At 42.7% G+C, this 26,180-nt stretch overlaps 1 protein-coding gene across 1 annotated transcript in view; it reads right to left on the minus strand.

The window, feature by feature from the left end:
• The window catches only part of LOC104588344 (adoMet-dependent rRNA methyltransferase spb1-like), a 37,762-nt gene extending 12,012 nt beyond the window's left edge, over positions 1-25,750 (minus strand). The window contains exons 1-3 of the mRNA XM_010246226.3: positions 25,238-25,750; positions 25,042-25,129; positions 23,217-23,855 (exon numbers count right to left, since the gene is read on the minus strand). Coding sequence (XP_010244528.2) covers positions 23,217-23,690 — 474 coding nt within the window. The 5' untranslated portion in view covers positions 23,691-23,855; positions 25,042-25,129; positions 25,238-25,750. The remainder of the gene's footprint in view (positions 1-23,216; positions 23,856-25,041; positions 25,130-25,237) is intronic.
• Positions 25,751-26,180: the final 430 nt, after the last annotated feature.

Genomic DNA, 26,180 nt, shown 5'->3' on the forward strand with positions numbered 1-26,180 from the left:
TGAAGCTAAGGTTTTCCTCTTTGAGGAAGAAAAAGGTAGAGAAAAGTTGAGTCTGAAGATAAGGGAAGCAAGGAGGGCTATGGTTTTGTTGTCTGGGATAAAAGTAGTGGAATGGCTACAGAAGTTTGTGGAAGGGGAAAGTTCGAAAGGTAAGCAAAATAACAACCAAGAGTTTGCAGCTAATGAAGGTAAGAAATATATAGTTGAAAGCAAAAAGAATGCAAAAGGTTGCTACATAGCTCTGGCTGAGTTTTTCGATGGAGGAAAGAAACAATTGATTTGTTTCCCAACAGAAAAACAAAATCAGGGGTGGAGGGATGTGAATAAGGTGCTTCAGGAATATCTTCTCCGTGGAGTAACAACAACAAAGGAGAGTTCAGGAAAGGTAGATGGGGTGTTTGAGAGAGATACTATTACTGGAAACATGGAGCAAGGAACTATGATCTTAGCAAAAGCCAATGGTCAATGCAGGGTTTTGGATTATAAGAAGAAGGAAAAGTGGGATAACAAATTCATAATAGAGGCAGAGATGTAGAATATCGAATGGAGGAGAGTTGCAAATTACTTAATATTGAACCTGAAGTTGAAAAGTGAGTTTATTGTAACTCCCTTCGATAAATGTAAAGCTGTAGTTGATTTTGGGGAGAACAAAGTAGACTTCTCGGTTGTCAACTTCCAGACTGATTTGGGGGTTGTCACAATCTTCAAATGGAATCCTCTCTCTAATGCCAAGAACTTCTCGATTGAAGATGAGGTTCTGATACGGATAATAGGGTTGCCTTTCCATCTGCAAAGACAAGAAGTAGCAAAGACCATTGCAGTGATGTGTGGAGGGAGATTGGATGGTGCTTACTGGGGGGACCTCCACTTTGTGGCTATTCTTCTGAGCAGAGTGAGGCCTGAAGATATACCAAGGAAGGTGGAGATTAAAGTGTTAGACAGTTTATGCCCTTAGCTCCAATTAGAATGATGTACATTATGACATTTAATGTAAATGAATAAAGTACATATTTGATTCGTGTTATCATGGTGTGTTTCTGTGTACTACCCTGAAACTGGACACATATAAGACTCGTGTTAGTTTAGAATCTTCACAGCCATTGGATAGATCTGGGGAGTTTTATCTTGCCAAGGCTGACATGATGTGCCGCCAAGTTGGTTGGGGTGGCTTGTCTCAGCTACCAGGGTGAGACCTGAGGTACATGCAGTGTGGGTTTTCTTGAAACCCTAAACCGGACCAAAATTCCAGTATTGCCCTGGACCTTGGAGATAGATGGGCAAAACTGGAATGTTACACCTGACCCCTAGACTCGATTGTGATGCTACACTAGGTGTCGGATTGGGCTGTCTTTGATATGCCAATCAATGAGATCCTTAGAGGGGATCAAAACCTAGGTATGTTGGGACAGTCCGAGAATTCATCTGAGTGGATGATCATAGTGACAGGATCAGCCCCTTTGTCGGACAAAGTGAATGATCGGGGATGCACTCTCTCTGATGGAAACCTAAACTGCCGGCAGTTGATTTCAACCGTTGAAATTTGTTTTTCTTGCAAAATATATATATATATATATATATTCTCGTTTCAAAATGTTTGCAAAAGGTTTTAATTCTCGGGATCCATGTGAGTAGGGAGTGCAATAGTGTTCCTTGCAGCCAAGGGAGAGGTCCTCTCTTGTCAGGTAGTGTTTGATCATTATGGGCTAAGAAGTTAAGTGTAACACCATTTAAGGGTAATACCTAATGGGCTAATCTTGCATCTGCCCACAGTCCTTGGGTTTTCATAAGGTTGCTGGACCCAATGACCATTTTAGTGTAAATGTTGGGCCCATTAAGAGCCCATGGTGATGGACTCAGGGGTTCACTGTCTCCTATAATGAATTCGGCCAGGCCTTGTAACAAAGGCTGGGATGAACCCATGTGGCTGATGTGTAGATCAATGTTTGGGTCCCACACCATACAAAGATAGCCAACTGGGCAGCAGATTAAGAGGTTAAGTGAGCACATATACTTAATGGGCCTAAAGCCCAATTCGAACTGGCTTAATAAGATTAATTAAATAGGGGCGGTTCTGGGATTTGGATCAGTAGATAGGATAAGGGATTATCCCTATCCACTCAAAGAGTCCAAGATTTGGATCTGGAAACTCCTAATTGGATTAGGATGGCTGATCTTTTTATGCAGATAAGATAAGGGATTATCCTTATCTCTTAAAGAGAGTCCAGATCCAAATATAAGATTTGGATTAGGAAACTCCTAATGGGATTGGGAGAACCTCTCTTTAAAGCTATAAATAGGAGAGCAGGGCGGACCACCAGGGACATCTCATAGTCTGCTGAATTAAGAGAGAAGACAATATACAGTTCGATTGTTCCTATCTTCTGCTCTTGTTCTTTCCTGCTCTTGCTGCCCTACCCAGTTCGACCTCCACCAGTGGGAGTGATCAAGAACGGTTCTTGATATTGCCTTTTGCTAGAAGAGGCAATCTGAAGTCGTGCTCACCAGCCCTCCATCATATTCTTGTTGAAGAATTTGGTTCTTGCTGAAGAATCGTCCTGCTGATTCTGCTTCACCTCACACTATGTCATCTTCGGTGGAAGCAATCTTTGGTCTTCTCCTTGGGCGTGAACACCTTCATTGGGGGTTTACTATTACTCCGTATCAAGTATATCCCTCTACTCCCTTTTGGTTTCAGATCTAATATGGTTTGGTTTCAAGATTGATCCTTGAAAATGCAGTTTTCTAAAATAGGGAATGCGATTCCCACATGGGAGAGAAATTTTTGAAATTTCGCCCAACCTTACTGTAGGGTTCGGCCATCCATATGATGATCTCTCATCCCTTCATAAAGTGGAGGGAGTTTTTGTCAGTCTAGTTGGCTTCCTCCATTGAAGCAAGCTTGTGGAAGGAAGCAAGAAGAGAACAGGTTGAGGAAGAATTTGTATGTGGAAGAAGCAGATTGGAGGATTCAAAAAAGTTTGGGACTTATACTAAAATGGGCCAACAACTTTTGGGGAGTCATAAAGACAGGGGGTATTTGGAAAGTCAGAGGCTTAAAACGCAAGAAATCCCCTTGACAAGTAGCAGAACATTTACACGGGTGGTTGGGAACAATGCCATAACAAGCTCTAATGTTGGGGAGGGGAATAAAGAAGAGGCAAGTGTTAAAAAGCAAGTTTTGGGGCTGAGAAATAAGGTGGGTGAATCGAGGGTGGGTTGAGGTGGTGGGCCTAGTCTTCAGGTGGGGTCAGACAAGAACACTGAGCCCGTGGACCGTCTTATTTCTCCTAGGACAAGGGTGAGAGGAGAACCTATCTTAGTTGGGCCCATTTTTTAGCCCATATCTAAGAAGGTTAGGTCACATGACCACTTAACTCAACATGTGACCAAATGGAGGGAGCAATTGATAGACGATGCTAATTCTCGAAAGGGAGGGCAAAGTACGCAATCAAGTTGTTCCCTTTAGTGGATCCCAGCGAAGAACTTGAATCAGTTGTCACCTGAGAGGCGGAATCCAAGATGCATCAAGCGATCTGTGTTAGAAAGGCTAGAATCAGGAGTTTGGCCGAGAGAAGAAAGCAGTAGTGACAACAATTGAGTCAGATGGAGCCTCGAGTTTGGATAGCTTCGATCTGTGCGCAAAACAAAACTTGATCGAAACAGGGAGCTTGAATACGAAGGTTTTGTTTATAGAAGAAGAGGGGACTATTGCAGACTATCCCAAGGAAGAACGAAGGTTAGGAGGTGCTGCGAATGCTGGACAGATTTCACTATCTCAAGATGAGGAAGCCAACAAAAACTCTTAGGGCATACGGGATTTTAATGGAAAAGCACAATCCTCTCTTATGAACATGGATAAGGATGAACCAGAAAGGGGAGTACTAGATTTGGGTCTTCAAGGGGGTAAGTTAGGCGTTGCTGTTAGGTTTACCACGAACACTCCACAAAATTCCCCTTGTAAGGAAATGACACCAAACTCAATCATCTTTGGCAAACAGCCCAGTCCTAGCTTTCCATGTGCGCTCCCTATCCAATTAGGTATGGATGTCAATTTGCTTGTGGATACTAACCAGTGTGCTATGCCTGAAACAAAGGTACCAGCATCCCATCCAGAAGGTACGACAAGAGTACGTCTAGAGGTGGAAGGTGGAAGAGATGGGGAAGGGTCTTTTGAAAAGAGGAGTGGAGAGGTAGACAAAGTTTGGAGACTGGTTTGCACAGAGTTTGAGTTACTCAAACAAAAGGAAGGATATGTGGATGGGTTCAACGGAGTGGTGATGGGTAGGGGAAAGGAAGGGGTTGACCCTGTTAGAGGAGAACTTCAGACCTCAGTTGTGGAGGTTAATGGTGAGGGGGATCAGGTTGATGCAAGGGCTGAAAGGAGAGAACAGGTGAAAACATAAAATAAAAAGAGGGAGGCAAAAACGAATAAAGAAAAGAAAAAAAAAAAAAGATCTGATGTGAAAAGATTAATTTGTGACAGAGAAGGGAATTTAGAGTTTAGTGGTAGAGGAGACAGGAGAAAGGGCATGAAGTAAGGAGTTGTGGCTTACGGCTGAGGGTGCTTTCTTAATTTGTGCCTATGAGGATAGTTATCTGGAATGTTAGGCGTTTAAGGAGTGCAAGGAAAAGGACGGTGACTAAGGATTTACTTAGAAGAGCCTAACATTGTTATGTTGCAAGAAACAAAGTTGTCAGAGCTGGACAGAAGATGGGTGAGGAGTGTGTGGAGGTCTAGAGTTGTAGGATGAACTTCAGCCCCATCTTGGGGAGCCTCGGGGGGGATTGTCACACTGGAAAGATGATGTAGTAGAGGTAGTGGAGGAGTTAATAGGGAGGTTCTCAATTTCCATCAAATTTAAGAATGTAGAGGATGACTTCATTTGGGTGTTAACTAATGTTTATGGTCCCAATAATTATAGAGAAATGAATGACATGTGGGAAGAATTGTATGCAATTCAAGGTTTATGGGAAGGTTCATGGTGCTTGGGAGGGGATTTCAATGTGATAAGACTTTCTAAAGAAACAAATAACTCCCAACAAAGCATCACAACTAGCATGAGAAAGTTTAATAGCTTTATTGTTGATTGTGAGTTAAAGGAGATTCCATTATTGCAAGCTCGATTTACTTGGTCTAACTTATAGGAAATTCCCTTGTGTTCGAAATTGGATAGATTTATCTTTAATGTTGTTAGGAAAACTATTGCGGAAACTTGTTGTCTAGAGCTTTGCCTAGGGTAACCTCGGCTCATTGTCCTATAAGAATAGGTGTGGAAGATTTTACCAATGGACCTAGACCTTTTAGGTTTGAAAACATGTGACTAACCCACCCAGACTTTGTGAATAAAGTAAAGCTTTGGTGGAATGAGGAATTTAGGGGGATAAAATGGAAAGGGGTAAGATTTCACAAGAAACTGCAGAAGCTGAGAGCCAAACTAAAAGATTGGAACAATGAACACTTTGGAAGACTTGAGGAGCAAAAAGTGAATCTCTCTAGGATAGAAGAGTTGGATGAAAGAGAGGCCCAATCTAGAATGGAGGGGGAGAGAGATCTAAGGGCACAGTTGAAGAAGGACCTAGAAGAGGCCCTACTGAGGGAAGAAATAAGTTGGAGGCAGAAATCGAGGCATAGGTGGATTAAGGAAGGTGATGGAAATACTAAGTTTTTTCATGAAGTAGCAAATGGGAGGAAGAGAAGAACTTTGGGTCTAAGTTAGAGGTAGGGGGGAGGCATTCACTAATCAGGATGATATTGCCAAGAAGATTGTGGATCATTTCAAATAGATTACAAAAGACCCTTGGAAGAGAGGATGGAAATAGAAAGGTTAGAAGGGCAAGGTTGGAGGAAGATCAGATTAGATGGTTGGAAAGAAATTTTGAGGAAGAATAGATTAGGAAGGGAGTGTTTTTGATGGATAAATCCAAAGCTCCAGGCCCCAGATGGTTTTACAATGGCTTTTCACCAAGATTGTTGGGAGGTGATGAAAGTTTATCTTTGTGAGGTTTTTAATGAGTTTGTAGAGAAGCATATAGTCAGCCAAGGTATTAATGCTACTTTCTTGGCCCTTGTTCCAAAGAAAGCTAATGCTTCCCTCTTAAAGATTTTAGGCCAATTAGTTTGGTGACTAGTATCTATAAAATCTTGGCCAAGGTCCTGTCTTTGAGGATTAAAGAAATCCTTCCCTCAAGGAGCTTTCATCCAAGGGCGTCAAATATTTGATTAAATCCCGATTGCCAATCAATGTGTGGAAGAGATGAATAGGTCCAAGCAAAGAGGCTTTGTTTGTAAGCTTGATCTTGAGAAAGCCTATGACTTGGTGGATTAGCAATTCCTACTAAAGGTTTTGAGGAAGTGTGGGTTTGGGGAAAGATGGTGTAATTGGGTGTTTGGTTGTCACCTCTTGTCACTATTCCATCCTAGTAAATGGGGTGGTGAGGGATTTTTTTTCAGCTAGTAGGGGTATTAGACAAGGGGACCCACTCTCACCTTTTCTCTTTACCTTGGTAGCTGATGTGTTCAATCGAATTATTACTAGGGCTGACAGGGAAGATGTGATAAGGGGATGGAAAGTAGGCACAAACCGAATTCCAATAACTCATCTTCAGTTTGCAGATGACTTGATGATCTTTTGTGATGGAGGCTTCGGTGAAAAGGTGGAAAACCGGAAAAAAAAAATTGATTAGAGCTTTTGAAGGAGTTTCCAATTTGAAAATCAATCTAGGAAAAAGCTGCATAGCCGGAGTAAATCTAGACTTTGAGAAGGTTGAGGCGATTGCAAATTGTCTTGAGTGTTCCATATCTTCCTGGCCTTTATACTACTTAGGGCTTCCATTAGGAGCAAACCCTAGGGAAAGTAGGTTCTGGACCCCAGTCTTGGAGAAGATCGAAAAGAGATTAGCTGTGTGGAAGAAAAATTATATCTCTTTTGGGTGAGAGGATCACTTCGATAAAAGCTACCCTCATGAATCTACCTACCTATTACCTCTCTGTCTTTAGGATACTGACTAGGGAAGCAAAGAAATTGGAAAAATTGATGAGAGATTTTCTTTGGGAACTGTAATCATTCATGGAGAGAGAGACAAGAGAGAGAAAGAGAAGAGAAGAGAGAAAGAGGAGAAGAGGAAGATATGATTGAGAGACACTGTTGAGGGCTCGGGAATAGGATCTCGTCACGGGTCGGTCCACGGGGAAAACCTCCTATTTTCCCTTGTTCCTTCCTGCTCGTGATGAACCTATCTTGGTGCCTTCGGTGATTTGTCCAAGAGATCACCAACTCTCCTAACTCACTCTTGACTGAATAATTTGATATCTCATTCAATAATGGGTCCTCCTTAAATAGGAAATTACAAGAGTCCTAATCAAAGGGAGTCTCCTTGTTGAATAGGGAGACTTCCAGTTCTATCTTGCTAAGGATAAGATAAGCTAATCCTAATCTGATAAGCTACTAACAATATAAGATAAGCTAAGCTAATCCTAATCTGATAAGCTATTAACAAGATAAGATAAGAGATAAGAACAATAAGATAAGAACAAGCAAAATGAGCTAATCTAATCTAGATAAGGTTGCTGTTGCCGAACTGGGTAGGATGAGCATCATTGAATCCTTGCTGCTGCTGGCGGTGGGCCCGGGGCCTATTGCTGCCGGCGGCGATGGTACGTCTTCCCGAGGAAGGCGTCCATAACATTACTCCCCTCCTGAACTACAAGCTTGTCCTCAAGCTCGAAAGCTGGATATGTGGCTTGGAACTCTGCCAATGGGATCCATGTGGCTTTTGTTGGTGGTAGATCACACCATTCCACCAAGACTTCAAGGATTCCACGATTGAACCGAGAGCGGGTGACAGTTTTAGGCTAGGGGACCAGTTTGCCATCTTTCAAAGGTGGCAGGGAGGGAACTTGGTCCGGGGGAACACCCGTAAATGGTTTCAGCAAGGAGATGTGGAAGACATCATGAATTCGGCTAGTCTCTGGCAATTCCAGCTGGTAGGCCACATTGCCAATCCGTCGCAGAACCTTGTAGGGCCCATAGAACTTAGGGGCCAGCTTCGTTGCAGCCTTGTGGTGCAAGGAGCGCTGCCGGTAGGGCTGGAGCTTCAACCAAACAAATTGTCCTGGATCGAACGACAGTTCCCAGTGGTGCTTATCATAGTGGAGCTTCATGCGGAGCTGGGCCTGCTGTAAGCGAATGCGGACGTCGGCGAGGAGGGCGTCGCGGTCCTGTAAGGAGTGATTGATTGCGTCCAAGCGAGTAGATCCGGGCTCGTAGGACAGCAAGCGGGGAGGATCCCTGCCGTAAACGACGCGAAAGGGAGTCATGCTGAGGGAGGAATGGTAGGTTGTGTTGTAGCAGTACTCGGCCCAAGGAAGCCATTCCATCCACCGTCAAGGTTGATCGCCTACGAAACAGCGGAGATACATCTCGATAGTGCGGTTAACCACTTCCGTTTGACCGTCGGTTTGTGGCCGGTAAGCTGATGAGTAGGCCAGGGTGGTGCTGTGTAGTCGAAATAACTCTTTCCAGAAGGCACTAGTGAAGACCGGGTCTCTATCGCTAACGATGGATTTCGACAACCCATGTAAGCAAAAGATATGTGTAAAGGTGAGGGCAACCGAAGTGGCACTGTACGGGTGTGATAGAGGAATGAAGTGCGCGTATTTAGAGAAGCGGTCGACTACCACAAAGAGAACTGATTTGCCCCCTACCTTGGGAAGTCCCTCAATGAAGTCCATGGAGATGTCGGCCCAGATCTGCGATGGGATGGAAAGGGGCTGAAGGAGGCCTGCCGGGTGTAGGTTTTCCCATTTGTGCTGTTGGCATGTGGAGCAATTCTGGACAAAATCTCGAATAGAAGTCTTCATACCTCGCCAATGGAAATCAGTCCGGACGCGGTGTAGTGTTTTTTGAATGCCCTCATGGGTGGAGTTATGGATGCTGGTGATGATGGTGGGAATCAACGGGCAGTCTGCTGAAAGATGGACTCGTCCGTCCCTTATACAGTACCAACCCGTCGTGAAGTGACCAATCGGGGTCGGTCGTGCCGATCTGGATCTTCTGCAGTAAGAGCGACCATTCCGGGGACTGTGGTGTTGCCTTCTTAATGTTGTCAAACAGAGAGATCCGAGGTTGGGAAATGCTACATAGAACCATCGCGTCTTCTTCTCGCCTAGACAAGGCATCAGCTGCGCGATTAGAGGATCCCACCTTATATTCCACCCGGAAGTCAAACCCGAGCAGTTTGCTAACCCAATGTTGCTGAGGGGAAGTGGTGAGATGCTGCTCTAACAGGTATTTGAGGTTGTAATGATCAGTTTTGACGATGAACGACCGCCCCCACAAATACGGCCTCCAGTGCTAGATGGGCTCGAGCAAGGCCGATTAGTTCGCGCTCATAGGCTGGAAGCTTCAGATGCCGGTCGGCCAATCTGTGGCTAAAGAAAGCGATTGGGTGCCCTTGCTGCTATAGTACGGCCCCGATACCCACTCCGGAAGCATTGCACTCGACTGCAAATTCGAGGGCGAAATTAGGTAATTGCAAGACAGGGGTTGAAGATGGTGCATTTCGCAGTGATAGAAAAGCTTCATCAATTGTGTCGTCCCACCAGAAGGAGTTTCTCTTCAACAGGTTGGTTAACGGGGCTGCCAACACTCCATAGTTCTGTACAAATTTGCGGTAGTAACCCGTTAAACCGAGGAACCCACATAAGGCCTTGGCGGATTGAGGTTTGGGCCATTCTGTTATAGTCTGAATCTTGGAACTATCAACTGTTACACCCTGCCCATGGATGATGTGGCCGAGGTAAAGAACCTATCGTTCCCCAAAGGAGCACTTGGACCGTTTCAGGAATAAGCTGTGTTGGCATAGGAGTACGAAAATGGTCCTCAGATGGTGGACATGCTCTACCCATGATTTGCTGTAAACGAGGATATCATCAAAGAAAACTAAAACAAATTTGCGCAGATGGGGCTGGAATACCTCGTTCATTAGTGCCTGAAATGTAGATGGTGCATTGGAGAGTCCGAGTGGCATGACTAAAAATTCGAAGTGGCCATGGTGGGTGCAAAAAGCAGTCTTCTTCACGTCACCAGGAGCCATGTAAACTTGGAAATATCCAAACCTGAGGTCCAACTTAGAGAAACACTGGGCACCATGCAACTCGTCCAACATTTCGTCCACAACGGGAATAGGGAACTTATCTTTGATCGTCCGGTCATTGAGTTCTCTATAGTCAACACAGAACCTCCACGTTCCATCCTGCTTTGCCACCAACAGAACCGGCGAAGAGAAGGGGGAGTGACTTTTGCATATGATCCCTTGGTTCAGCATCGTTGTACATTGTTTTTCTATCTCATCCTTCTGTAAGTGAGGGTAGCGATAAGGCTTGACAACGACTGGTGCTGAACCCGCCACCAAAGGAATACGATGGTCGCAAGCTCGGGAAGGGGGAAGGCCCTTCGGTTCCTGGAACAGATCTGAAAACTCGGCGAGAAGTTTTTCCATGGCTGTCGGTTCTGTCTGGAGTGCATGAACCTGCGGTGTCTTTTCTTTAACCCTACAACCGTGCCATGAAACTTGCTTGCCATTCAGGTGAAAGGTCATGGTGAGTGCGCTGAAGTCCCACAAAATCGGGCCTAGGGTAATTAACCATTTGACCCCGAGAACAATATCGAACCCATCCAATGAGATTACAAATAAATCAACAAGAATTAGTTCAGAATTGAACTGTACTGGGACGTCCTTACAAATCCCTGGACTGTGAACTTTTTCACCATTTGCGACGGCTACCTGTAGTCGCGGCCGGAGTTCCATTGGTAGTTTTAACTGCGGGGCTGCATGTTCACTTATGAAGTTATGTGTGCTCCCTGAATCGACGAGAATGCGCACCGGTTGACCTGCGATCTGTGCCTGTAACTGCATGGTCTGAGAGGTTTTAATACCGGTGATCGCATGGAGAGAGATCTCTGGTTCGAATGTGACGGGTTCCCCTTCCTCCTCCTCTTGCTCATCTATGAGAAGGCAAAAAAGCCTCTTGCATCTATGTCCTGCCGAGTAGAGGTTATCACAGTTGAAACATTGACCTCTCGCTCGGCGCTCTGCCATTTCTGCCCTGGTCAAGCACTTGATGGGAGGAGTGACCATGTTACTGCCTGTACTTGTCACTGCTCTAGAGGTGGTGGTCGTGGGAGGCTTCATTTCCCGGCTGGTAGCAGAAGAGGGGGTCGTTGCTGCTGGTTTTGGGAGCACCCACGAGTTCGGTGGACGACCCACATTAAAAATTTCGCGGCTGAGCTGTAGCTTGCGCTCAAATGCGCGGGCTAAGTTCATGGTTGTGACCAAATTTGGGGGATTCTGCATCTCGACATCCACTTGCAGGGGTTCTGCTAACCCTGCTGTGAACATATCCACTTGCTGGTCTGGTCGCACGGAGGATGCCCTCGCGAGGAGGGTTTGGAACTGTCGCACTGAGCCCGGGTTCTTCTTGCTCTAACCGATAAAACCAAAGTTGTGTTTCTTCTGTTAAATGAAAGGCGGCTAGGCTTACCTTGTCCTGGTCATTTGTTCGTTGATTCCGGAAGAACTGCTCGCAGCGATACAGCCAGCCTAGGGGGTCTCCGTTGCCGTTGTACGATGGGAACTCCAGCCTACTGTACTTGGGGATGATGGCTGCTCCATGGCCGACGGACTGCTGTTCGCCGGAAGACTCCGGCAGATCTGGCCGGCGGTCGTTAGCTGTTGTCCCTCCGTTAGAGTTCCTTTCCCTACTAGAAAGAAACATCTCCATTAGTCGTCGCAGTTCTCACACTTCACCTTTGATCTCACGAACTTCGGAGCTGGTCTCCACGAGTTGGTGCTCGAGGTCGTGGACCCTGGAAGGTAGCTGCTCCAGATCTCCCATGATGCCTTGCTCTGATACCAAGTTGTTGAGAGCCCGGGAATAGGATCTCGTCACGGGTCGGTCCACAGGGAAAACCTCCTGTTTTCCCTTGTTCCTTCCTGCTCGTGATGAACCTATCTTGGCGCCTTCGGTGATTTGTCCAAGAGATCACCAACTCTCCTAACTCACTCTTGACTGAATAATTTGATATCTCATTCAATAATGGGGTCTCCTTAAATAGGAGATTCCAAGAGTCCTAATCAAAGGGAGACTTCCAGTTCTATCTTGCTAAGGATAAGATAAGCTAATCCTAATCTGATAAGCTACTAACAAGATAAGATAAGCTAAGCTAATCCTAATCTGATAAGCTATTAACAAGATAAGATAAGAGATAAGAACAATAAGATAAGAACAAGCAAAATGAGCTAATCTAATCTAGATAAGGTTGTTGTTGCCGAACTGGGTAGGATGAGCATCACTGAATCCTTGCTGCTGCTAGCGGTGGGCCCGGGGCCTGTTGCTGCCAGCGGCGATGGTACGTCTTCCCGAGGAAGGCGTCCATAACAGACACGAACAAAAACTATTCTGGCTGCTGCCAGTTTAGTTATTTATAGTAACTTAATATAAAAGGAATGGAAGATTACAAGTATGCCCCTAGTGGCACTCCCTAGTAACAAACTAATTAATAAGAAAGAAAGAAACTAACTGGCTGACAGCATCTTAAGTTGACAACACACTAACAACAACTGTAAAATAATAATTAAATAATCCTCACAACACACTCCCTCAAGTTGGGTTGAATATGTCTATCATGCCCAACTTGTCACATAGCTCATTGTGCCGCGAGTATGGAAGTCCTTTTGTGAGGACATCAGCGAGTTGTTCCTTGGAGTTGACATAAGGGATGCAAATTTCCCTTTTTTTCCAATTTTTCCCTTATGAAGTGTTTGTCCACCTCAATGTGCTTGGTCCTCTCATGTAGGACAGGGTTGTTGGCGATGTTTATGGCTGCCTTGTTATCATAGTAAAGAGACATAGGATTATGAACAACAACTCCAAGCTCCCCTAGAAGATTTTTTAGCCAAAGGACTTCAGCCACCCCATGTGCCATAGCTCTATATTCAGCTTCAGCACTTGACCTTGCTACCACACTTTGTTTCTTGCTTTTCCAGGTCACTAGGTTTCCTCCCACAAATGTGCAATACCCACTTGTGGACCTTCTATCATCCACAGCACCTGCCCAATCAGCATCTGTAAGAACTCTCTCTGCTGCATCCATGTGTGGTTTCTTAGGAGAGTGCATGAATTGGCTTAGAACCCCAACTGAATAGGCAATGTCTGGACAAGTCATGGACAAAAAAATCAACTTTCCCACTAACCTTTGGAATTGTTTCACATCTTTCAGAGGTTCACCATCACAGTCACCCAACTTGTGATCAACATCCATGGGAGTATCTGCTGGCCTTGCGCCTAATTTGCCTATGTCTTGTAATAGATCAAGGGTGTATTTCCTTTAAGAAATGAAGATACCTCTTTCTGAGCGGGCAACTTCAATTCCAAGGAAATACTTCAAGGGACCTAAATCTTTCACTTCAAATTTAGATGCAAGGAATTGTTTCAATTTTTGTATTTTTGAACTCCAATTTCCTGTAATGATTATATCATCCACATACACTATCAATACAACAACCCGCTACATCTCTTCACAAAGAGTGTGTGATCAGACTGACATTGTTTGAAGCCTACCTACTGAATTGCCATGTGAAACTTACTGAACCAAGCTCTGGGAGATTGTTTTAAACCATAAAGAGACTTTCTCAGCTTGCACACCTTATTTTCACTTCCCTTGGCACAGAATCCAGGGAGTTGAACCATGTATACTTCCTCCTCTAGGTCACCATTTAAAAAAGCATTCTTTATGTCCAGTTGATGCAATTCCCAGTCAAGGTTAGCAGCTAATGACAAGAGGACCCTAATTGAGTTCATCTTAGCTATTGGAGCAAAAGTTATCATAATCAACCCCGTACACTTGAGTGTACCTTTTGGCTACTAATCTTGCTTTGTACCTTTCAACTGTCCCGTCTGCCTTGTGTTTAACTGTAAACACCCACTTACACCCCAATGGGTCTTTCCCCCTTAGAAGATCCACCAATTCCCAAGTTTGATTTTTATGAAGGGCATTAATCTCCTCCTTCATAGCATTTCTCCATTCAAGGCATTTTAAGGCTTTTGCAACATTTCTGGGAACAGGGATGCAATCAACTGCAGATAGAAAAGCTCGGTATGAGGAGGAAATGTGATCATAGGAGACATACTAGGTAATGGGGTGTTTGGTAGTGCATGACCTGACTCCCTTTCTTTAAGCAATAGGAATGTCAAGGTCATCCACAGTAGGAGTAGGAGTATCAATAGGTGCAATAGGGTTTGGACTTACCTCCTGGGAGTCTAACAATGTCGATTGCTCAATGTTTGGCTGCTCCACATCTCTATCACATTGTTGATCTCTACGGCGTGTACGTTGGAAGACACGAAAGGGAGCAAGGTCCAGAATAGAAGGAAGAGAGACTTGGCGGACCTGAACCTGCTTATCCTCTTCCACACTACTACTCTCCCCCTGAGGAGAAGCAGGGAAGAACGGTTCAGACTCAAAGGACACATCCATAGACACAAAAAACTTATGACTAACGGGATCAGAGCACCAATACCCTTTTTGAGAGAAGGGATACCCCAGAAAGATACAAGGAATGGACCGAGGGTCTAACTTACCTTGAGACGGAGACAAATCATGGACAAAGGCACAACAACCAAAAACTCTCATGGGAATGGAAAATAAAGGGGACTGAGGGAATAACAACTGATGAGGGACCATGTAGTTCAACACTCTGGAGGGCATGCGATTGATGACACAAGCAGCTGCAAGTATAGCATCCATCCAAAACCATTTTGGAACATTCATGTGTAACATCATCCCGCGAGCTACCTCAAGGAGGTGTCTGTTTTTTCTTTCTGCAACACCATTTTGTGTGGTGTTCTTACGCATGAGCTCCTATGAATAGATCCGTGGGAGGCAAAGAACTCATTAAGCTCACCATGGAAATATTCTTTTGTATTGTCTGATTGGAAGATATGTATTTCAACATGGAATTGCATAAATACCATCCTCTAGAAGTCTTTCACAATCTTTGGAACTTCGTCTCTACTACGCATAGGGAATACCCATGTATAGCGAGAGAAGTAATCAATCAATGTGATAAAGTACTTATATCCGCCCTCTGAGATTATAATAGTAGGCCTCCATATATCAGAATACACAACATGAAAAGGAACACTTGATCTTTTATTATTTGAGTGAAAAGTTGTTCTACATTGTTTGCTCAACTGACACGTTTGACACTAGAACTTTGACTCTTATTTGATTGACTATATGACTCTGAGGATGACACCAAGAGACCAGCTTTGTTGTCGAGAATGTAGAGACCATCCACTAGGCTCCCTCTACCAATCGTCCTCCCAGAAGTTAGATCCTAAAAAACACATGAACCAGCAAAAACGGTTACACTACAGTTTAAAAAGTTTGTGATACTACTGATTGAAAGCAAATTTATAGGAAGTTGAGCGACATGCAATACACAATTCAGGTTAAGGCCGTGGTGAAGAGAAATTGATCCTTGGCCTACAATGGAAGAGAATGATCCATCTGCAAACCTCACTTTTATCCTTTCCTGACAAAAGGCTACAAGTCTGAAACAAGTTCGGCTTACCGGTCATATGGTTAGAGGCCCCTGAGTCAATGATCCAAGGGGAACCAGTGATAGTAGTGACATGGAATGTAGAAGCCGCATTACCTGATGTAGATGCAAATGAAGTAGGAGTACCAGTGACTGAATTATCCATCTGTCGCAAAGCCCTACCATATGACTCCAAGTGATCTCTGAAGGAATTCATGATATCTTCCTTGGGGTCAAAATTAGTAAGGTGGTCCCGGGTAGTACCAGCAACCTGAGTATCTTGGGTTGCCACATGTGTTGCATTATGTGCTGTGTTCGTCTTCTTCTGACCTTGCCCTTTACCCTGTTCTTGGTTCTTCACTGTCCACTTAGGTTTCCCGTGAATGTCCTAACATGTGTCACGTGTATGTCGTGAGCGCCGACAATGGGTACAAAACAACTTGTCTTTATCATCAGCCTTCTTGGTGTCACTTTTCTTCCCCATGTTGTTATTACTCATTGCAGCCAATGCAACTTGTTGCTCCCCCTCGGTTGTAACCATCACACTCTGCCTACTTTCTTCAGATTGAACAAGGGGATATACCTCGTGAACCGACGGCAACTCTTTACTTCCTAAAGATCTGAACTCTCAATGGTTCATAGACAGGGTTCAATCCCAACAAGAAGGCAAACACACGCTGTTGAGAAACCAGCTACTTGTAGGCCTTAGCATCATCATCATGTTTCCACTCTATAGCCTGATAATGATCCAATTCTTTCCATATGGAAGTAAGGGCTGAATATAGGTAGACAAACTACGATTTCCCTGTTTACAGGTTGATGATTCAACTTGCAACTAGTAAACCTTGGCATAATGCCTTTGCTCAGAATAGGTGGTTTTGGCCTGTTCCCAAATCTCACTAGCGGTGTCTACCCACATAAAGTTCTTCTTCACATCAAGTTCTGTGGCTGCAAGGAGCCAAGACATCACCATACTGTTTTCTTGGTCCCACCTATCATGTTCAGTTGTCTCACTCTTGGGTTCTTTCACCCTTCCATTTATGTAACCAGCTTTTCCCCTGTTGTTACATAAAGTTTCACTTTTAGCCCACTCCAGATAGTTTAGACCATTTAAAGGGGTAATGGGCATGGGAAACATCATGTTTTCACTTCCCATACCAGCTGTGTTGCGGGTTGGTGTAACCCCCGATGAAGTTGAATCATAGTTTGCCATAGAGTGCTGCTGAATCAGACCAAATCCCACATAACTACACAACAGCCACAATCAGAATACCAACCCCCAAGAAATTTACTTCTAGAATGTGGAAAAACAAAGAACTGCTGAAATCAACTCAGTGATGGTTCAGCCATTAAAACAGCCCAGTAATCAGTCCAACACCAACCGTTAGAATAGTATACTAGCAGTTCGACTACAGCACATGCAATCTAACAGTCCAGCATCTAAACGAAGGCATAAAACCAAAAAAGTAAGGCCTTCACACCATTGGCCATAGAAAAACACAAGAACACATACCCTGTCCAGCACCTGTACGAAGGTGCCAACCCAGAAATTAACTTCACAGCATCGAACAGTTAAGGGAGTCTTTACTGCATCGCCCTTCTTCTGCTAGGGTTTCCTTGATGTTACGACCAAGGAAGAACCCAAAGGAAGAGCCGCAAGTGGCCTGCTAGGGTTTCTCTGTCTTCCACGTCCAAGAAACCAAAGAAGAAAGAGGACGAAGTAGGTTCAGATGGGAGAAACAGATTTTTATAGCCCAAAACCTTGCTCTGATACCATGTAATCATTCATGGAGAGAGAGAGAGAGATGAGAGAGAGAAAGAGAAGAGAAGAGAAGAGAAGAGAGAAAAGAGGAGAAGAAGATATGATTGAGAGACACGAACAAAAACTATTCTGGCTACCGCCAGTTTAGTTATTTATATTAACTTAATATAAAAGGAATGGGAGATTACAAGTATGCCTCTGGTGGCACTCCCTAGTAACAAACTAATAAGAAAGAAAGAAACTAACTGGCTGACAGCACACTAACAGCAACTGTAAAATAACAATTAAATAATCCTCACAACAGGAACCAAGAGAAGGTAAAAAAAAGATCACTTAATTAGTTGGGGGGTTGTAGGTAGAAGCAAAGAAGAAGGAGGATTAGGGCTCGGGAATGTGCTTAAAAAGAACTCAGCTTTGTTAGGGAAGTGGCTGCAGAGGTGGCTTTTGGAATGAGATAGGCTCTGGCACGAAGTAGTGAAGAGTATTCATGGATGTTCAGAGAGTGGTTGGGATGCTGGTGCATCAAGGAGGGCTAACCTAGCCACACGATGGAAAGCAATTCACAAAATTCTTCCATAATTCCTCAATTGTGTCAGGTATGATGCTTGTTTTGGTAATTCTATTCGGTTTTGGGAGGACATTTGGGTTGGAAATCTCCCTCTAAAAGACCTTTTTCCTTCTTTGTACTCTGTTTCTTTGTATAAAAAAGAGGTGATCTCAAAATTCCTTCCATCGATTTTAAATTTGTCAATATCGTCTTGGGATTTTCGTTTCCGTAGAGGGTTAAGGGATGAGAAAATTGAGTGTTTATCTACTCTTTTGTGTCTCCTTGATAAGGTTTGGCTGGATCCCTCGAAACCTGATAAAAGGATTTGGGCCATTCACCCCAATGGGTCTTTTTCTTGTAGCTCCTTTTTCAATTTCCTCTACCAAACTTCCTCTCAACAAAATTTCCCTTCCAAAGAAGTTTGGTGTAGACCGGTCCCCCCAAGGTTATGGCTTTGTGCTGGGAAGTGTGGCATGGTAAAGTAGACATGATGGATAACCTACAAAAGAGAAGACCCGTCCTTTGTATTTCACCAAACTGGTGCATTCTTTGCAGATCTCATGGTGAGGATTGTAATCATCTATTTTTATCTTGTAGTGTAACTGCAGAGCTCTAGGTTTGGCTTCTATCTTTGTTTGGGTGTAGTTGGGATATACCAACAGAAGTAAGCACAATCTTTAACCCTTCTTTTTCTCTTGGCCCCATAAAAGAGGAAGGAAAATGTAGAGGTGCACGCAAGCAGCATTGTTATGGACAGTATGGGAAGAAAGGAATGCCAGGATCTTTCAAGAAAAAGGAAGGAACAGTAAAGCCCTAAAGGACTGCATTATGTATAGGTCAATACATTGGTTAAAGACTCTAGAATTATTTAACCATTTCTCTTTTACTGATTGTTGTAAGGATTGGAAGTTGGTAGCAAGTTGTTCCTCCTACAAGGTAAGGGTATTGACTAGCTGGGTCCCCCCTCTTGGTTCTTTGAAGCTGAATTTTGATGGGAGTGGCCAGGGTAACCCGGGTCCCTCTAGGATGGGAGGTGTACTGAGGAATGAGGCTGGAGAGGTTGTCTTACTCTACTCTGGCCCTTTAGGTGTTGGGAACTCTATCCGGGCAGAACTGTTAGATGCAATACAAGGAATACTTCTTGCAAAAGAAGTGGCGTGGAGCAGCTTCTGATTGAAGGAGATTCTAAGACAGTGGTGGACTAGTTAAATAATCCAGAGGATGTCACTTGGGGCTACAAAAATGAGTTAAAGAAATTCAAATGGCTGACAAGAAATATGTCTACAACAGTACAGTGGGTTGGGAGATCAGCTAATGCATTTGATGTCTTGGCAAAACAAGGGATAAATAGAGAAGCATTGTTCTGGGCACAACTGTAACTCTTGTTTAACATCAACATTCATGTAATCTCTGCTGTAGTTTTTGTATTTGCTGTTCGGAGAAGCGGCACCTCGCGCCTCTAAGGGGATTTTCATGTAACCAATCATTGAATTAATGGAAGATGATTTTATTTATCAAAAAAATAGGAAAAGAACAGGCCCTATGTGTCAAAGGTTTCTGTTATGAGTGGGAGACTAACATTTCAACTTGCCAAATTGGCATTGACTATGCTCCTGAGATCCAAGAGTCAATGAATGATTAGATTCGATGAATGATTGGAGATTGTTACTGTAAGAGCTGCACACTGGGTGAAAACTTTGAAATTATTCTCAGACTTCTCTAATGGATGACTTTTCCTGGAACTAGAGATTGATTGCTCCTTCTTCCTCCAGGAAACACAAGGTCTTGGAGGCCTAGTTCCCCCCAAGTGGTGGGTGGATAAAGCTGAGCTTTGATGGAAAGCCTTGGCAATCCAGGGCCTTCCGAAATTGGTGGAGTGTTTACAGATGAGAATGGGAATATATGTGACTCAGTTGGAGCTGAACTCATGGCTGCTATTGTTGGGGTGCAAAAAGCTAAGGATATGAGAATTATAAGGCTGATTGTTGAAGGGGATTCAAAAATAGCCGTTGACTGGTTGAAAAAAGGAGAAGGGGTTCTATGGCATTTCAGAAGATTCAAGTTGATATCAAGAAATATGCAAATCCATGTAAGATGCGTTGGGAGGTATGCTAATGGGTTGGATGGATTAGCTGAGCAAGGAATTCATAGGCACCATTTGTTCTGGACTCAATGTTAATTGTGTGGGGGGATATTTGATGTAAAGGGTCTTTGCCCTAACAACTTATTGTACCCTTTTGTTCGTTAATCTTAATAAAAATTTCTTGAGTTGCTGATCAAAAAAAATGATTAAAGGGAGACAGATCTAAAGGATAAGGTTGTGAAAGTGAATGAGTTGTAAAGCAAGGGCCTAGGACATCCTTCTTGTGGTTCAAGAATAAGCATGATTCTCACATTGATGATGTGGTTGGACCATTCGAGGGCCTTTTAATCAACAATTAGACAAAGGGAAAGACAAGGATAGTCCAGATGAACCTTATTATCTGCAAAATGGAAGTAGTTCTTGTGGACAGCAAAGTGGTTAAGGGTGACCTTTCCAGTACAAGAGTAATATTTTTTTATTTATTTATTTGTTCCTTATGGCCATCAATACATCTATAGCTCAATGTTTTGAAAATTGTAAGTGTATTGTAAATGAAAGGGCAGTGCAGTGCACAAGGCTCCTACTAATGCAGGGTCTTGGGAGGGACAGATTGTCAGATGTACACAGCCTTACCCCAACACGTACAGAGAGGCTATTTCCAAGATTTGAACCCTAGTCACCCAGGTCATAATTGTATCATAAATCATAAGTTTTTTTTCAATTTTTAAAAGTTGTTAAAAAAACTATAAACATACCTAAACTAGTCAAAAAATGGACAAAATGACTTTCCACTAACTTTCTAACCTGTAGGCATCATATAAGTAGGTAGTAGTAGTGACAATTGCAGTACTTTTATTACATACCATAGTCAACATTAATGATTCAATAGATACCATGGTTTGACTAAGTTCAACTCCAATTTATTTCTCTTTTTTCAGCAATAAAAAACAATACCTTTAGTTATCCTCATTTCCAAATTAAAAAAAATAATAATCATAATGTTTTCTGAAGTCTAAACTCTATTGCTAAAAGTATTTTTATGTCTCACAAGATTCAAGAATAAAACAAATCAAATTTGATTATTTGAGTCTTATACACATCCAAGAATAAGATAATTCAAGTGTTCGACAAATTACACACATCAATTGTCAGTACAATAGTATGATGCTACAAATAAAAGTTATAAAATTAAAGAAATTAAATTCTAATGCCTACAATGAGATGTAAGTTTTATGGATACAATTTAGTTCTAGTCTAAAGAAATCAAATTCTAAAGTCTAAAACGACATGACGTGCTTGATAATCTCATTTCAAGGAGAAAAATATAAAAAAGGGAAAACGAATAGAAGGAATGACACAAAGCCACTGTTTTCATGTGAAAAGAAACAAAACCAAAGAAAAAATAGAATACGGGGCGAAGCCCCTCTTTTATGTCAAAAAAGAGTGAAAAACACAATGACACACAACCCTGTTTTTGCATAAAAAATGGGAGAGAAAATAATGGAATGGAGCCCCTGTTTTATGTAAAAGAAGATGGAAAACAGGGATAAGCCATTGTTTTAACATCAAAACCAAGGGGAGTGGATGTATTAGGGTGGAGCCCCTATTATGATGCATTCTTCTGGGGCTTTTTCTTTTGACATCATAGGATGGATGTGATTTGGAAATCAGGACTTCATGTGTGAGATCCTGATTGATAGATCAGCTATGGACTTGGATCAGAATAAGGACAAGGAAGGTATAAGGGTTGTTAAACCATGTTATCGTGATTCTATCCCTCGGTTGATGGAACCATTAGGTGACATTTAATTGTAGTAAACAAGGCCTATCCAATCTGCAAGTCAAGTCAATAGTTCTCAAAGCCATTGAATCTATGTTACGGAAGTGTTCTCTAATCTGTGAAATGGATTTCTTAGGGCTGGGTCTAGAAACAAATTCAAATTGGTCTATAAAAGAAAAGGACCTGATGTAAGTCTTATTTGTGGCCCCACGACTCTAAAGTTTTGGTACAAATCATTTGTAGTTCATTAGATTTTAGATTATTCCTTTTTGGTAAGGAAGAATATGAACTATCACTAAGTGAGGATATACTATATAGTGCTTTCCACTAGTCTGCAGTGTGTAAGGGTAGGTCACATGTTTTTGTTTCAAATGTCAATCTTGGAAAGGACCAAAAAAGATCAAAGTAGTAATCATAGTTGTCGAGGCAGCTGCCTAGGCGACAAGGCACCCTCAGAGGCTCACCTTGCCTAATCGCCAAGCAGTTCTGTATGTTGTGGTATAAAATACTTTTATATTCTTAATTTTTGGAAATTATAATTATAAAATAGACATTATTAAACTACAAATTCATTTTGTATGTTTATATATTATTTTCTTTTTATTTTTCTTATTTGTTAGGGTTTAATCAACACATACATTGCTAACTGTTGTATTTGTTTATCAACCGCTGCATTGAACCCTCAAAGACTTCAAAACCTGAACCAATAAGTAAGGAAGAACTCAAATTTTTGTCTAATCAACACATCTTCTTCAGTTTTTCTCCTATAACAAAAATAGGGGTTTCAGCCCCTATGTTTTTTTAAATGTTCTTTTCTTTCTTCTTTTTCTTCTCATGAATATGTTGATTTTCTATACTTTAACGTGAAGCCTTTACTTTTCCTATGAAAAGTATAGAAAATTATTAAGGAAATATGGTTATGAAACCTAGGAAACTACCCTAGGATAGATGTTTTTTACTTAGAAAATCCATCACCTAGGCAACTAGGCAACGAGGTGCCCCCTGTCACCTAGCCTCGCCTTGGCACCTTGAAAACTATGGTAGTAATAAATGATTTAAGTGTTCATAATTTAATAATGGATATAGCATTAAACAGAATGGAATGGGAAACAGGATTCATGTAGCCGACCCCATATAGTTTGAATGAGGCTTAGATGATGATGACGACGATGTCAATCTTTGAAAGAATTCCGGACTTGTTCAGGTGTATAGGGTAGATAATTGGGGATTAAAGATGGTATATATATAGAAAAAGCATAGGTTGAAATTGGATGCCACATCCGGTCGGCCTTTCCTAACCTCCATATCATAGAGTGGAGAAGCGGATGTCCAGATAAGCTGATCAATATGTCATGGCATAGAGGGGGCACCAAAAATATTATAATATGCTTAGATGTCACAAATTTACAAATTTATGTGAACAAAGAGGAAACGCTATTACCTTGGTGACGAATGTGCCTTTCGGAACCAACAATTCGGTCGCGAGCTTGACTGAATCAATGACTAAAGAGGCCTGGCTGGTGGCCTCTTGTGCCCAAGCGCCTCCGACATTAGGCGATCCATCGTGCAACACAACATCAAAAGCTCGACAGCCGTTCTCTGACATTAGCTTTTTTATGGTAGCACGACACTTAGGCGTGGTGATGTCTTCTTCCACGGAGACTGCGCCTCGTATCGGCCGAATGGGAAAGAGGTCGACGCCGAGGACGAAGCTGCCGACGGGGACGCGCTGTACGGCCACTTGCATCCAACCACCAGGTGCGGCACAGAGGTCGAGAACAGAGTGGGCGGAGGCCAAGAAGCTGAACTTGGCCTCCAGCTGGAGAAGTTTGAACGCTGCTCGTGAGCGGTAACCTTGCTCCTTGGCTAAGTGGTAAAACTTGTCAAGCCGATGTTTTCCCTTCACCTTCCCCATCTCTCTCCCTCACGCCTCAGGTTCGTTGCAGGAAGGTTTTCTCTTCACCTTCCCCGTCTCTCTCTCTCTCTCTCTCTCAGGCCTCAGACTCGTCTCGTTGAAGGCGGTAGGGTTTTAATAGGAGATCGCATCCTGTGGACCCTCCGGTGCACGGGAAGCGTGTACCTGCAAATGAAAAGCAAACAGGTGGCTTTATTGACTTAACTGAAATTTAACGGGAATTTTCTGTTAAAGGTGGTCCAACTAGTTGAACCGGGCAATGGAAGACAAAAACAAAATAATAAGGGTAAATTACAAAAACCCTTGTACTATGGAGTTTGTGTTAAAACCCCTTGTACTTTGTTTTGCCATAAAGACCCCCTGTATTATGACCATAAGACAGAATACATTAAATTACCAAAATATCTATCAAACTTTTTTTATTTTTTTTTGTCCTTTTTCTCTTAAAACCTATTTAACCTATTGTTTTTGTCTTTTTTTTCCTCTCCCTCACCGTCCTCTCTTTGGCCATGAGGAGAACTAAAGGATGGATACGACCATTCAGTTCAACACCTCATAACTTGGAAAACTATACCTCTTCTATCTCTTATTTTCTCTCCTCAGAAAAACAGAGGAAGACACCGAAAGAGTGAATGACTACGGCTCCTCTATGAGGTTGGTGTTGGTCTGGGAGTTACTAGTTAGCCATAAATATGGCTATGGCCTGCCAATGTACGTATGTGCCATGACTTAACTGGATTTCTTAGGAGCTCTACTGCTAGATACCCAATGCTTAATTGTGTTCTTTTTTTCCCTACTTTGTGCTTTATCTACTTTTCTTGGATATTCAATTTCCAAATATAATGTGGAAGTGTTCTTTGATGTATTTTGTCTACTAATCAACGAAACATTGTTGATAAAAAAATTATGTAGTATTAATTCCTCCTTTTTGTTCCCATCGATGGGATTGAAGACAAAACACAAGAAATCAACGCCAGCTATTTTGATTCTTCGGTACTCCAATATGACCATGATTCCTTCTCAAAACCTTTTTAATCATCAACACTATGACGGTTATGATGGTGGGAGTGGTTGTAGAGAAAGTTGTTATACAGGGAGTTGCGTTGGTCTTATGAGCCAAATATCAGGGTATGACCCTTGTAACCAAGCGTGTTTAGGATCAGAATCCGATCTGGTTGTCGGTCAAATGACTGAAGATGACTCTAGAACCAGTAGTCTCAACGAAGCCAGCTCCAGCTCCAAGGAATTGGATTGCAATTCAAAATAGAATTAAAGAAAACAGCGAAATGATGGAAACGAGGTCCTAGAATGCAGAGGCCATATGAAAGCGAAAATCGGAGAAACGATATACCTTTCATTCTCTGTATGCGTTTTTGGATTTCCTGAGCGCAGGCTTCGCAATGCATGTGGACTTTCAAAACTACTATAATCACTTGCGGCTGCATAAAACAAACACCAACTTATGTTCAGATGGAATCTTTAGAAGCTAATCAGAGAGATCTGAAGATCTTTCTCTTTACGACCATTTTATGTTAAGATGAACTAACCTCTTCTTTCTTCTCCTTTGGTTTAACGTTTTCTTTGTTCTCTTCATCCTTCTTAGGTTCTTCGGCCGGGGGTTTCGGGATCGGAGTAAGCAGCTCCACCTGCCTATGACTCTTTTTCTGAACTCTGTCCAACACCTTCAACGGATCTGCCTTTCCCCCTTAACCACCACCTTATGCGTCCTGCAATTGGTGATTACGTGGCCGGAAGAACCGGGTTTAAGCATAATCAGATGGAACCAACCACTCCAACAGTCAGATCAGTGGTGGTACCAGTATCATCGGTACGCCTTTGTTCTTGCCACACCCGAGGACCAGTTTGAGTTTTCCTCAACCAAAGTTCCCATGGGGATATAGGCCTAACCCATGAAATCCAACGGCTTCATCCTCTTCTTGTTCTCCAATGCTACTGCCTACAACTTATTACGCTCGACAGTTTCAACAACCGACTTTAGACGTTGTTAGTCCGAGCTGATGAAGATAACAGACGAGAGAAGAAAAAACAAAGTACAGGGGAAGGGCAAGAAGAGAGATCGGGGGGGAGAGAGGAGAGAGAGGAGAGAGAAATGCGAAGGAACGGAAGGATAGTATCAGAAGGTCGGAAAAGATGAATAGTATTTTTCTCGTTACTTATTTGAAGAATAGTATAAGGATTAAAAAATATTCTTAGTCTTTTTGGACAGAAGGCTAACGGAAGGGAGTCTTTGTTTGTCTGACGGTCATAGTACAAAAGAGTCTTTATCGCAAAACAAATTACAGGGTCTTTGTCACAGACCCCATAGTACTGGGGAGTCTTTCTAATTTACCCAAATAATTAAACCCAAACATTTGACTCTCATTCGAACTCTCAGCATGCTGAGACAAAACCACCGGTGGTAAACTCTTCTGTTTTTCCCCTTTTATTCTTCTTCTTTTTCTTCCGACCACCTGTAGTAAAGAATGGCGT

Source organism: Nelumbo nucifera, chromosome 3 (genome assembly GCF_055504915.1).
Source record: "Nelumbo nucifera cultivar China Antique chromosome 3, China Antique-T2T, whole genome shotgun sequence".
In the NCBI taxonomy this organism is placed as follows: domain Eukaryota; kingdom Viridiplantae; phylum Streptophyta; class Magnoliopsida; order Proteales; family Nelumbonaceae; genus Nelumbo; species Nelumbo nucifera.